Source organism: Rattus rattus, chromosome 7, assembly GCF_011064425.1.
Source record: "Rattus rattus isolate New Zealand chromosome 7, Rrattus_CSIRO_v1, whole genome shotgun sequence".
Lineage (NCBI taxonomy): Eukaryota > Metazoa > Chordata > Mammalia > Rodentia > Muridae > Rattus > Rattus rattus.
In genome coordinates, this window is record NC_046160.1 from 12918901 (window position 1) to 12932999 (window position 14099).

At 46.6% G+C, this 14099-nt stretch overlaps 1 protein-coding gene across 1 annotated transcript in view; it reads right to left on the reverse strand.

The window, feature by feature from the left end:
• Positions 1-14099, reverse strand: part of Galm (galactose mutarotase) — a 51604-nt gene that overhangs the window by 24439 nt on the left and 13066 nt on the right. Inside the window, exons 3-4 of the mRNA XM_032908840.1 lie at positions 11012-11218; positions 6588-6669 (exon numbers count right to left, since the gene is read on the reverse strand). Coding sequence (XP_032764731.1) covers positions 6588-6669; positions 11012-11218 — 289 coding nt within the window. The remainder of the gene's footprint in view (positions 1-6587; positions 6670-11011; positions 11219-14099) is intronic.

Here is a 14099-nt window from a genome sequence, read left to right on the forward strand (position 1 = left end):
CAAAAAGGAAAGGACTGAGCTGGGAACTGTCTTGCATGCTGGACTCCACAGAACCCACTGAGAGCTGACCTGTGGTCGAGCAATTGAAACCATACACATTATAATCAGAGGCTGCAGAGATGGCTCCGAGAGATGGCTGCCCTTCCAGACGACGGACAGTCAGTTCCCAGCCTAATATCACAGCCATCTGTGACTCTGAGAGCACGCGCACACGCATATATACACACGCACACAGAAATAATAATTAGATTAAATACCTAGACAAACCCACAAAATCCAAGGAATTCATATGATTCAACGAGAGCTTCATGGTGAAAATATTGCCTTAATGTCTATCAAACCCCAATCTACTATTGATTCTTCTGCATGAGTCACTTTTTCAGATATGGCTTGGTTATCAGCTCGGGAGTACTTAATGCTGCGTTTATCTCCTCTACAGTGATGGAAATAGAGATCTTCCTGTCTCTCAACTACAAGTGAAATTAGCAACGGCCCTACAAAGAGAGATTTGAAAAATAAACACACAAGTAGGGATTTAAGGTAGAAATTAGAAGACCTGGAGGGTAAGCAAGATAAATAATTTATAGAGTAGAAGATATTCATAACCAAGGACCTGGGAGGCACAGGCAGGCGGATCTCTGAATTAAAGGCCAGCCTGGTCTACAAGGCACGTTCTAGGATGGCCAGGGCTACACAGAGAAACCCCCATCTACAACGACCAAAACCAAAACCATAAAGATCCCCAATTAACAAGACAAACTAAACCCAAACAGCAGCAGCAACAACAACAACAACACAACAACAAGAACACTACAACCTCTAGCTACTGCACATCGATTTCCAGACCTGGAAGTTTGAAGCCAGACTCGGGTACATCCGTGAGTCTGCTCTGCGTGGATTTGCCTTGAGCTCCTTCAGAGTGAATCCAGGCCTTGAAGTTGCACTGAGCTCAATGCAAATGTGGCATGGGCCCAGCTAACTTCTTTAGGGCACACAGCAGCTGGTCCAGTCTCGGTGCTGCCGGAACACAGCACTTCTCTAGGACTGGTCCTGATGCTGCTCAGGTTTCTCATCCTCATCCGCCTCCTCTCCTTCCCTAACGATGCACGTGTATGCCGTCCTGACATCTTCCACCTTCACAGATAATTCTGTGCCTTCTCTACTAGATAGCTAAGTAACTCCTGGGCCTCCCAGCACGGGACAGATAGAGCATTTCTGGATGATGGAATGATGGTTGGGCCCTCTGCGCTGCTTCTAGAATGAAGTCATCTCTGTGGGGCTTTGTTTATGTTGAGAGTCATGGAGACCAGAGAGATGGCTTAGCAGTTAAAAGCACTTACTACTCTTGTAGAGGACACAGGTTCAGTTCCGCGCATCCACATGATGGCTCGCAATCTAATGCCTTCTTCATACCTCCTCAAGCATCAGGCACACGGGTATGCATAAAATAAATAGGTCTACAGACGTTAGAGGACGTCTTGGGATCCTCTGCAGCAGCTCCTCTGTTCTTTATAGCACCTGCTTTTTGGAGAAGCTTCCAAAAGAGTCATACGGCGTGTGCTTGAATGTGATGGGGGAACCGTGGTAACATTTACTGATGAACAAAATGGTGGATGGGAGAAAAGCATGAGCTGTGGACTCTGCTGGCGTCCTAATGGATCTAGTGAACGGGTTGGACACTCGCATCTTCACAGAGCCACAAAGAGGAAGGGAGGGCTACAAGTGGCCTTCCAGACCCATTAGTCAGGTCCTGTTATGAGCTTACAATAACTGTCTCACTGGTACACAGAAAATGGAGAGGCACTGGGTCAATCTGCCATCGTAACTCCTTAAAAGTATCTCCTGCCAAGTCTGACAAGCCAAGTTCAACCCCCGAGACTCGGACGGTGGAAAGACACAACCTGAAAGTTATCCTCTGACCTCCATACTCCACCACGGCACTCAAGCACCTACCTGTGATGCCTGCCCACTCACACCACACGTATACACACAAAACAAATAAATAAAACAATGAAAATTTAAAGCCAAGTGTTCTTTGTTTTGAAATTGAAGATTTCTTACTTCTGTGGGGAATTAAAGTATTTTTTTTTCTTGGTTTGGGGATGTAGCTCATAGGACTATGCTTGCCCCACTTGCACGAGGTATTTGGGTTCAAGTCCCAGAATAAACACACACACAGACACACATACACACACACACATGCACACACACACACAATCTTATATGAAAGAATGGTGACTATAAATAGTAGCTAGGTATTTTCTTGTTTTGGAAAAATGTAGTGTATTTACCTCGTTTCATTATTATTCAAATTAGGCTTTTAAAAAGTTCTCATGAAGATACAGTTGGTCCATACATCTAAAAATATCAGAATTGGTATTTGTGGATTCAACCCCACAAAAAGCTAAACAATTTAGGGGAAAAATATTAGATTTGTACTAGGCATGCACAGACTTTTCTTTTGATTATCCTAAATAGCACAGTACAATAGTTCTTCACACAGTGCAGGGTTGGAGACCATGAGAGGAAGCCTGGTAAGGTCGAGCTAAAGGCTAGAAGCCCTGGAGACCCTGAAGGGACAGTAGGCGCTTTGTCTGCTCCCAGCACCAGGCCCCTGTCACATAGCTGCAGATCCCCATATATTTGTGGCCATCAGTCACTTAGGCCCAAAATAGAGTTCTCCATGCTAATGAGGTACCTAGAGGTGTGGAGGACTTAGCCAATAAGCTTCCCTTCCCAGACACTCCTCCCTGCAAAAGGTATTTAACCTCAGGCCCACCCTGAGCAGTGGGGTAAGGTTTTACGCATGCACGTCCACCATGACAATAAACTGTTTAGAACCATGGACTGTCTCTTTTCATCAAGAGCCGCTGAGGGGAGCCATGAAGAAGGCCTTCACCTACAAGTCGCAGCCTGATCTCCCGTAGAGGCCTCTCTGCACTTCCAGCCATAATGGCCACCAAGCCTGCTGCTTTCCCACCCTGGAGCAGTGCCTGGTTGCTTCCCTGTAGCCCAACATCACCACCTCAGCGGTATGGGATAAGCACAGTCAAACTCCCGAGGTCCACTCCCCAAGCAGCGGTGCCCTGTGGTGCAGCAGACGCAAGCCCACAACCCCACAACACAGCATTTGTAAAAAGCTAGGTATATGCTGTGTAATCTAGAGCTAACGTAAGTAAGTAGGCAGGGGGGCTGAGCACGGTGATACACACCCGTAGTGTCAGCACCCAGGATGCTGATACAGGGGGACTGCGAATTCAAGGCCATTGTGGGTTACACACTAAGTTCCATCCCAGCCTGGACTCAAAGCAAACAAACAAAAACAAGTCCTAAAGAAGGGTGTAGGTAGGGTGTTTGCAAACACATTTTATGTAAGGGACTTACGCAGATGAGAACTGTGGTATCCATACAGGGTCCTGGAATGGAGCCCCACGGCAGGGACAACTGCTTAACAGGGACAACTGCTTAATAGGGACAACTGCTTAACGTACACATTCTCGGTTTGTTTTTTAAAAGGAGATTTGCTTTTATCGTTTATCTGTGCAAGGGTGTGCTCCTGCATGTGCGTGCACACACGTAGCTACCTTCAAGGAGGCCAGAAGATGATGACAGAGTCTCTGAGCTGCAGTTACAGGCAGTTGTGAGCTGTCTGATATAGAAGTGGGAATCAAACTCAGACAAGAAGCCTGGTCTACCCAGCAGGTCCAGGACAGCCAGGTCACAACTGCCTGTAACTGCAGTTACACAGGAAAGTCCTGCCTCGGGGCTGGAGAGATGGCTCAGTGGTTAAGAGCACTGACTGCTCTTCCAGAGGTCCTGAGTTCAATTCCCAGCAACCACATTGTGACTCACAACCATCTGTAATGGGATCCGATGCCCTCTTCTGGTGTGTCTGAAGACAGCTACAGTGTACTCACACACATTAAAGAAAGAAAGAAAGAAAGAAAGAAGGAAAGAAGGAAAGAAAAGAAGGAAGAAAAATCCTGCCTCAAAACACCAAAGCTAAACCAAACCAAACCAACCAAACAAACAACAAAAAACTCAGACGGGAGGACTGACCACTCTTGATTGCAAAACTGTGCTTCATGGGTCTGCCAACTTGAATAAAGAAAAAGCTGGATACTTTATATAGGTGTCCAAATTTTTTAAAAAATGTTTTTACCGAATTGTAAACTCTGCATGTGTGCTCGGGGTTAGTGTGCGTGAGTGTAGGTGGGGGCCGAGGCTTCGGAGTCTCTGCAGCCGGGGTTTTAGCAGCTGTGAGTGCCAAATGTGGGTGCTGGGAACTGAACTCCCGTCCTCAGGAATAACAATATGCCCTTTCACCTGCCGAGCCACCTCTCTAGCCCTCCCTCCCCTGTCCTCCTCCAGGCTGTTTTTCTTTGTTTGTTTGGTTGGCTGGTTTTGTTTTGAGACTTTGTCCTGAAGTAGCCAAGCTTACTTAAACTGCCTATTTTCCGCCTATTTGCAAAAGGGGAAATGGGAGTCTGTATGGTTAGATGTTAAAGCATTGCTCACACACATGGGCGTCTGTACGGTTAGATGTTAAAGCATTGCTCACACACAGAAGGCCTTTGCCTGGTTAGGAAGTGACAGCTGGGCGGGGTGGTGCATGCCTGAGACCCCCATTCGGGAAGCCAAGGCAGTTCCTACACAGGCCCAGGCCAGTCAAGGTTACACAGAGACAAACAGAACACCGTGACGACTGGGGCAGTCTCTTGCTCCCAGAGTCCGGAACCCTTCGCTCCCACTCAACAGGTTTTCAATATTAGTACAAGATGCAGAAACTCAGCCTCCCACCCGTGATATTTCCGGTGCAGAACTGAGACGGAGGAGACTTTTACATTCCATTCCACTCCAAGCTGGGTTCCACTATGCCCCGCCCCTCCCAGCCATGACACGTTGTGGACACCAGATGTGCATGTGTGTGATTTTCATTAGATTAAAACCCAGCAGGATGCATAAGATGGCTCTCGAATATGCAGACACATACATGTGTTCCACGTGAAGCCGCTTGGCTTCCCTTCTCCCTTATCAGTCACCAACAGAAGCCACTGCTTAATGCTGTAATGCAATAATTCTGCATCTAGGACAAGATGGGCCAGCTTATTCCTGCTCATCCACTGAGTCACACAAACATCAGGAGACGACACATTAGCGGGATAGGCAGAAAAGCCGTTAAAGCCAGCTTAGCAACCAGAATAATATTCAAAGCTGAGATGACAAAAATTGTAGTCTATTTATTTCAACTTCTCAAAATTATTCCGTTCGATTTTTTTTTTTTTTACATTTATTTATTTATACTGGTTTTGAGATAGGATTTCTCTGTGTAACCTTGGCTGTCCCGGAAATTGCTCTGTAGATCAGGTTGGCCTTGAACTCACAGAAGCCTCAGACTACTAAGTGTTGGGATTAAAGGTGTGTTCCACTGGCCACGACTGCCTGGCTATTATTATTATTATTTTTTTTTTTTCCGGAGCTGGGGACCGAACCCAGGGCCTTGCGCTTCCTAGGCAAGCGCTCCACCACTGAGCTAAATCCCCAACCCCCCCTGGCTATTATTTTTTAAACTTAGGGACTGTTATTCAAATTTGAGAGAAAAACAATAGGGTAGACAAGCTGTAAATCTTGGCCATTGCCAGGAAAAAGAGGATGAGAGGTCTGGAGAGATGGCTCAGGGGTTTAGAGCACTGACTGTTCTTCCAGGGATTCCAGGTTCAAATCCCAGCAACCGCATGGCAGCTCACAACTGTCTGTAACTTCAGCTCCACGGGAATCTGACACCAGAGCACACATATATACAGGCAAACGCAGACGCCCATTGAATCATTTTAAAAAAGGAAGAAGAGGATAAGAAAAAAAAACAAAACAAAACCCAAGCCTTCCATAATGCAGGTTGACACAGCATATGGCTGGAGGTTGGGGGTGGGGGCTTCAGACAAAGAATGAAATGGGTGGACTCCACAAGGTGACATGGAGGTTCTTCAAGCATCTGTCCCCAATTAAGTTTCAGGTTTGTTTGCTGTTGAGTGACAGAAGAAACCTCATGACGAAGCCCTGGCTGGCCTGTAACACAGAGGTCTCCCTGCGTGCTGAGATCAATGCGTGGGCCCCGTGTACAGCCTCCATTCCGCCCCGTCTAATTCCTCTGTTAATGCTGTTCAGCATGTAGGCCCATATACTTACCTATAAATTTGCAAGAATAAACACAAACCCATTGTGCTAATGAAATGATACACGCACGTGAACAAACACGCACACATGCACGCACACACCTTTCCTAGTGCAAGATCCACTGTCCGGTAAAAGTGAAGTCAATCTTCATACAATTTTTTTCACTTCGAATTTTTGAAAGAATTTCAGATTTACACCAAAGTGGGTAAAAAAACTAATATATCTGTCACGCCTTTCATCAACTCCCCTTACGTTAACTTCTCGTATAAACGTGATACATTAGTTAACAGAACTACCACTTTTACTAGGACTTTACCTAGGAAAGGTGAACATGGTAACGGTTTACAAAGTAACAACCTTTCTGGGGCTGGGAACCATGGTCCTCCACAACACAGCAGTTTAAACCCACTGACCTGTTGGAATCAGAGTTTCATCCACAGGCAAGTATGCATCTGCAGCAATGGTGACTTCGTGGTCATATATATCTGGGGAGCCCTGCGTAGGAAAAGAGAAAAAGAAGATGTACTGCTTCCGTATTTATTATTTTAGGGGGTGAGGGTTGAGAAAGCCTTTCTCTAAGTAGTCCTCATGTTTTGGAATTCACCACATAGACCAGGCTGGCCTCAAACCCACAGAGATCCACCTGACCCTGCTTTCTGGGTGCTGGGATTAAAAGTTTGCACCATGACCAGCTACTGGGTTTTATTTTACATATTCATTTTATATCTTCTGCAAAAATGTCTTCAAGCATTGATGGCTGACCAATGATTATGATTAATAAGGTCACTTAAAGGTAGGCAGACAGAATCTCTGTATCTATTGACAAGTTTGGAAGGAACTGTCAAATATAATTGTGGAGTGATGGATGTGGCTCAGCGGGTAAAGGAACTTCTTATCGTGGCTGTCCTGAGGACCCACGGGGCAGAAGGAGAGAATCGGCTCCCATAAGTTGTCCTCAGACCTCCATACGTGACCCATGGCAAGCATGTATGTATATACATGTACATGTAAATAAGTACAATTTTCAACACATAAAAAGTGACCTTAGCATGCAAGTCTCTCACATATAAGGTAGAAAGAAGGGGGGAGGGCACATAAATCTTGCATAGCCAGGGACCACTTCGGGTTCATCAGAGAAAGCCATCTGTCACTCTTCCCTCCTATCCACAGGACGAATTCCTCATCACATAACAGGAGTCAGAATCGTAGTCCCTGCTTCTGAGATCTTGTTCTTTGAGGAAGAACCAACTGGTCTAGGAAGCCCGGGTCAGTGGTCAGAAGGCCCAGGGTTGACCCAGTTCTGGCTCTCGATGGGTGTCCCTCTGGGAATCACAAAGTCTCTGGAACCTTACTTGTCTTGGTAGATCCTGGGAGACACTTTTCCCAGGGTCCTTCTGAGATACGGGTACAGGTTATTAAGGTGATATGCTGTTTGTAAATTGAAAAATTCTTTTATAATATGCAAACATATGAGTAATTTATTTTTTATTTTTTATTTTTCAGTATCTTAAAGCCACACAGTGGAAAACAGGAACGAGAAGCCAAGCATGGGCTTTCGCTTTTATGACTGCTCAAAAATCAGCTAAAGCAAGGTTTCTCGGCCGGGGTGATTTTGCCCTGCAGGGGGACATCTGCAGTGTCTGGAAACACAGGGCTGCTTGCTGCCTTCTACACTGGAGGGAGGCTGCCAAACACCCTACCTGCACAGAACCACCCCCGCTACTGCCAAGAATCACCTCCCCCAGTTAGTGCCAATTCTGAGAAACCATGAGTGAAGTTCAGCACAAGTCTGCCAGGTCCCAGAGAGGCAAACAGGAGCTGGGTGGGACGTTGATCCAAAAAGACTCAGGGTGCACGATCAAATGAGTCATTCTGAGAAGAGAGGCCAAAGTTCCGAGACTCGGGATCTGTGTCTAAACACAGCAGAAATGGGTTTCATTACACTAGCCAGAGGCTCTGCTGTGAATTAGCACGGACAGTTGGGTATGAAGCATCAGAGGCACTAGATCAGGAGCAACAGGGTCTATCTGCAGCGCAGAAGAGTCCCAAAGCACAGAGCCAAGCGCACTGCCTCCTTCACGGCCTCTGAGCCTGAGTCTTCACTCCGCGGGGGACGCCGGGTGGAGACGCCCGCTCTCTGGACTCCCGGTCCAGCCCGTGTCCAGATCTTTGCTCTCCTTTTCCAGAAGCACGCCTCCCAACTCTCCAAAAGGGATCAATACCCATTTATAACCAGAATACAGTTTTGGTTTCTATAGCTATAGACTGATTTCTTCTGTTGTGGAACTTCACATAAATGGCGTCCCTCAGTAGACATCCTTCAGTAGATCCCATCTACTTCACAACACAGTGCTCTTGAACGTGCCCAAGTCACCGGGTCAGTGACTCGGTCCTTTGTGTCACAGGCATCGTCTGACTTTATACAACTCTCCCATAGATGAGCAGGTGCCTTATTCCCACGGCTTTCACAACAGGAGCAGAGCTGCTCAGGGATTTCCTTCACTGGTTTTTCTTTCTTTTTTTTCTTTCAAAAAAATTTTTTTAAGCACCGAGGCAGGAAGAAAACCAACATGAGAGCCACACACCAAACAGATGGAGGTGTCTGAGGTACTAAGAAGGGCGAGGAGCAGCGGTGTGTCTCGGGAGCCTGCCCTCTGAAAGCCCAGACATTTCTTCCCTGAAGAGAAGGAAGCGCCTTCTCTGTGTCTGGAAAGTGCAGTGGTCTAGGCTGGTGGGAGATAACCGTCAGATTCACTTCCTTCCCAGGCCGATGAAAACTGGTCACGAAACACTGGTTACTACACAGACCTTGAGACTGGGCTCTGAATTCAGATTTTTTGTTCTGTTTTGTTTTGTTTTTCTGGTAATTTCCCTTGACTGTGGCTGGCTGTAACTATAGCATTTGCGCACTTTGCCCATTATGAGTAGCATAGGCCTAGAAGACCTTCCCGTGCGTCGACATGACTACTGCCTAATTCAGCTCCTAACGACTCTTGCAGGAGGTAATAGAGAAGAGATTTCTACCTAAGAGTCACAGCGACTCCTCTTTCTCACCTCCCTTTCCCCTGGAAGAAATCAGACTTGCTGACTAATGTTCATATATGTTCAGGGAAGAAGAACCCTCGCCAGCCTCTAAAGACAACCGTTCTGTAGTAATCTCCTTGCTGGCAGTTGGGTTAGGTAGAGCATGGGTCACACCTTTGGCTGATTTGAAAGCGAAACAAAGCCTATGGTACTTCTAGCAAGTGTCCCATTTGTCCTTGGAAAAGGAATAGTATAGATACGCAAGGAAAGAGATTTGTATACTCGGATGAGACTTCTGGAGCTATAGCAGCCATTCTGTGGCTACAGGGGAACAAGTCTGAAGAGAAAAGCCCAACCACAAAGGAAGGGGTGGTGCTTAAATGAGAATGGCCCGCATAGACACATATATCTGTATGCTCAGTTCCGAGTTGGTAGAACTGTTTGGGAAGGATTAGGAGGTGCGGCCTTGTTGGAGGAGGTGTTATTTATTGCTGGAGGTGGGCTTTGAGGCTTCCAAAGCCACCATTCCCAGTTAGTTCTCTCCCTCAGCTTCACACTGGTGGATCAGAGCCATGCCCACATGCCTGCTGCCATGCTCCCTGTCATGATGGTCACGGACTCACCCTCTGAAACTCGCCCTCAACAAACTCTTTCTTCTACAAGTTGCCTTGGTCATGGTGTCTTTTCACAGTAATAAAAAGTAATTAAGACAGAAGGAAAATGTACAAATGGGTCCTTGATGGCACATCTATCCAGTCACACCAGAACCACGCGGCTTGCTTTCCACCTCAAGCCCTCCCTGAGTGTTACCATGGCTCTTGAGGTAAGGTCTCAATAGAAAACATGTGCCCTAGTTTTGCAGTGGGCACGGGCTAGGACAGAAAGGTAAAAGCAAAACCACCTGCACCTTCATACCTTTTCCATTCTTTGAGAAACAAGATTCCCCACCCTCACCTGAGTGAGGACCCCAACACTGAAAACAGAAATAATAAATCAATAGAAAGTTCTATTTATTAAATTTAGAAGATGGGCACAGCAACTCACACTTGTCATCCCAGCATTTCAGAAACTGAGGCAGGAAGATGGCTGTGAGTTCCAGACCAGCCTGGGCTATGAAATGAGACCCTCCTGAAAACAACCAACCAACCAACCAACCAACCAACCACCAATCAACCAACCAACCAACCAACAACCAACCAACTAACCAACCAACCGACCAACCAACTAACAACCAACCAACCAACAAACCAACCAACCAACCCACCAACCAACCAACCAACCAACCAACCAACCAACCAACCAACCAACCAACCAACCAACCAACCAACCAACCAACCAACCAACCAACCAACCAACCAACCAACCAACCAACCAACCAACCAACCAACCAACCAACCAACCAACCAACCAACCAACCAACCAACCAACCATCCAACCAACCATCCAACCAACCAACCATCCAACCAACCAACCAACCAACCAACCAACCAACCAACCAACCAACCAACCAACAACCAACCAAATAACCAACCAACCGACCAACCAACAAACCAACCAACCAACCACCCAACCAACAACCAACAACCAACCAACCAACACCCAACCATAACCCACCAATCAACCAACCAACTCCCAACCAACCAACAACCAACCAACCAACCAACCAACCAACCAACCCAACCAACAACCAGCCCTTTTGATCACCAAGAGCATTAAGTTCATCTTCGAGATGGGCTGGTCTCCCCAGTCACACCCCTCGGTCACCCCTCCAACACTCTGGCTACAGCAGGAGAGAAGAAGGAAGTCCACTTACCTGGCCTGCTAGGTTAAAATAAGAATGGTTGGTGAGATTAACTGGAGTGGTCTGGCTGGCCTGGGCTCTGTAGTTGACTACAAGCTCTCCGTCATCCAGGGTATATGTCACCCAGACTTTCAACTCTCCAGGGTAGCCTTCCTCACCATCTGGACTGACTCGAGAGAACTGGACGCCGTTGGACAGCACCTGAGGAGTCCAGAGGGCCTGGGGAGAGATATTTAGAGAAGCTTAGTCACAGTGGTCCCCATCAAATGACACATTTCAATATTTAAAGAGCCATGTCTGGAAAGGGGGCTGGTGGTGAAGAAATAAAGGCTTCAACCCATCTAAAACGGTTTTATAAATGAAGACAAAAGAGTTTCCTCTTCATCAACTTGCACTTCCTATATTTTCTTCTCCTAACTTTATATTTATGTGTCTGTTTTCCTTCGTTTTGCTTTTCCTTTGATTTTTTTATTTATTTCCATTTTTTTTCTTTTTTCTTTTTTTGATACTGGGTTTCTCTCTGTAGCCCTGGCTGCCCTGGAACTCACTCTGTAGACCAGGCTGGCCTTGAATTCAGAGATCCACCTGTCCATATCTCGGGAATGCTGTGATTAAATGTGTGAACCACCACTGCCTGGCTTTGATGTGTATTTTAATCCCAGAGTTTCGCTCTGACAAATATAAGACATCAAAACCTACTTGTAATATTTGAAGATAACCCTGAGGCCAGGAATGTAGCTCAGTAGGCAGAGTGCTTGCCCAGCGTGCATAAAAACCTGCATTCAAGTTCTAGAACCACATAAATCCTGGCATGGTAATGCATGACTATAACCTCAATGCATGGAAGGCCAAGGCAAGAGGACCAAGAGTCCAAGGTCATGCTCAGCTCTTCAGGAGTTCAAGACCAGTCTGGGCTATGTGAGATACTAGCTTCAAAAACAATATACATAGACATTTAATTCTTACTATGATTATTTTGGTGTTGGAAGCCAGGCCTTGCATATGCTAGGCAAATGTTCTCCCACAGAGCTCTACTCCAGCCCCTCTGTAAATATTTATTCTAAGTACTCTGAGGTTGACCAGGCTCCCTGGACAGGGGTTAAAGCAAATAGCACACTTATTCCATTTGGAAGAATTCCAAGCCACAAGTCAGGAGTTCTGATTTAGGGACCAGGGTGTCCCCAGCTCACTGTGTTGCTTTGGCCACCAACCTTTTCCTAAAATAGAGTTACTGAAAAAGCTATCCTGAAGGGGTCTTCTGTTTTTAGGAAACATGAAAGAACTGTAAGAACTGTGGTGACGTTCTCCAGAAGGGCTTTTGCAAACAGACATGGGAATCCTGGGTTCACAGTTGAACCTCTCAGCTTTGCCAGGGGTCCTAGCGCACACCTCTAGTAAAGGGAACTGCACATTTCCTGAGTGCCCATTAGCTGCACCCAGGTGGAGACTTCACAGGGGCTCTTTCTGTCTAAGAGAAGACTTTCAGGAGGCACCAAATGACCAGGGAACTAAAGCTCAGATATAAAAGGGGAGTCTGTTACAAGTGTCATTTTTTTTTTTTTAGAAGTAACTGATTTTTTTTTTTTCTTTTTTCTTTTTTTTTGGAGCTGGGGACCGAACCCAGGGCCTTGCGCGTGCTAGGCAAGCGTTCTAGCACTGAGCTAAATCCCCACCCCCCCTGATTTATTTTTTATGTGAGTACACCGTTGCTTTCTTCAGTCAAGCATTAACTGGGCATTGGATCCCATTAACGATGGTTGTGAGCCACCATGTGGGTGCTGGGAATTGAACTCAGGACCTCTGGAAGAGCAGTTGGTGCTCTTAACCACTGAGCCACCTCTCCAGCCCACAGCCTGGTCTACACAGTGAGTTCCAGGGCAGCCAGGGCTACACATGAAGAGACTTTGTCTCTGAAAAGAGAGAGAGAGAGAGAGAGAGAGAGAGAGACAGAGAGACAGAGACAGACAGACAGAGAGGACAGAGAGATAGACACACAGACAGAGAGACAGAGAGAGAGACAGACAGAGAGAGAGACAAACAGACAGACAGAGAGACAGAGAGAGAGACAGAGAGAGAGAGGATGGATAAACTTCCACCTCAGGTCATCTGGACAGCAGCAATGGATCACAGCCAGAGCTGTGCCCGCTCCCTTGTCGCACGAATGTCAGAATGAGCTGGGCAGAGTGTCTTCTGTGGTGTTGAGGATGACTGGTAAAGGCTGAATGGAAACGGGAGAACTTCAATTTTCTGAGAGTCCTAGGCTGTTTATCTAGTTTACATTAAGTCACCTTAAATATTTGGTCCCACCAGGTGGAGGCCAACAGCTGCGCACCAGTCATTTCTTACAGCGACAACTAGCTTTGTTCGCTCAGTACTGAGTTCAAAGTCAGGCTGCCTGCTTCCAGCCCCCACACTGCGGGAAGAAGAGAAGCCTAGGATACTCCTCGGTCTACACAGAGGTGAAGCCAGAACTCGCTTGAAATCAAACATGTTACTCACACACTGCCCACCCTGCTCCACATTCTGTCTTCAGTAAACATGTTTGTTTAAATGTATACATTTTATTTTAATTTAAAAAATGTATGCATCTGTGTGGGATATACACACATGCCGGTAGAGGTAAGAAGAGGGAGTCAGAGTTCCTGGAGCTGGAGTTAAAGCCAGCCATGAGCCACCTTACATAATGGTGGGGACAGAGATCGAAAGAGCAAGTATTTATTTATTTATTTTTTAAGACAGGGTTTCTCCTTTTAGCCCTGGCTGTCCTGGAACTCTCTGTAGACCAGGCTGGCCCCCACATTCACAAAGAGCTGCCTGCCTCTGCCTCCTGAGTGTCTGGATCAAAGATGCGACCGCTATCCTGGCAGCTGCAGCAAGTTCTCTTAACCACTGAACCACCGCGGCAGCCTAAAGATCCTTCTCTAAAAGGAACGGACGTAGGCTGTGGCCTCCAACTCGTAATCTCTTTACTGCCTCCCCCTCTTTCCTCCTGGCATATATGACTTTAACTGTCCAGATCTCCATTTTTGTCACAGAACAGTTGAAGCTAAACTGTCTCGTTAGACCAGAGGAACAGCCCATGAGGCTAGGTGTGGTCTAC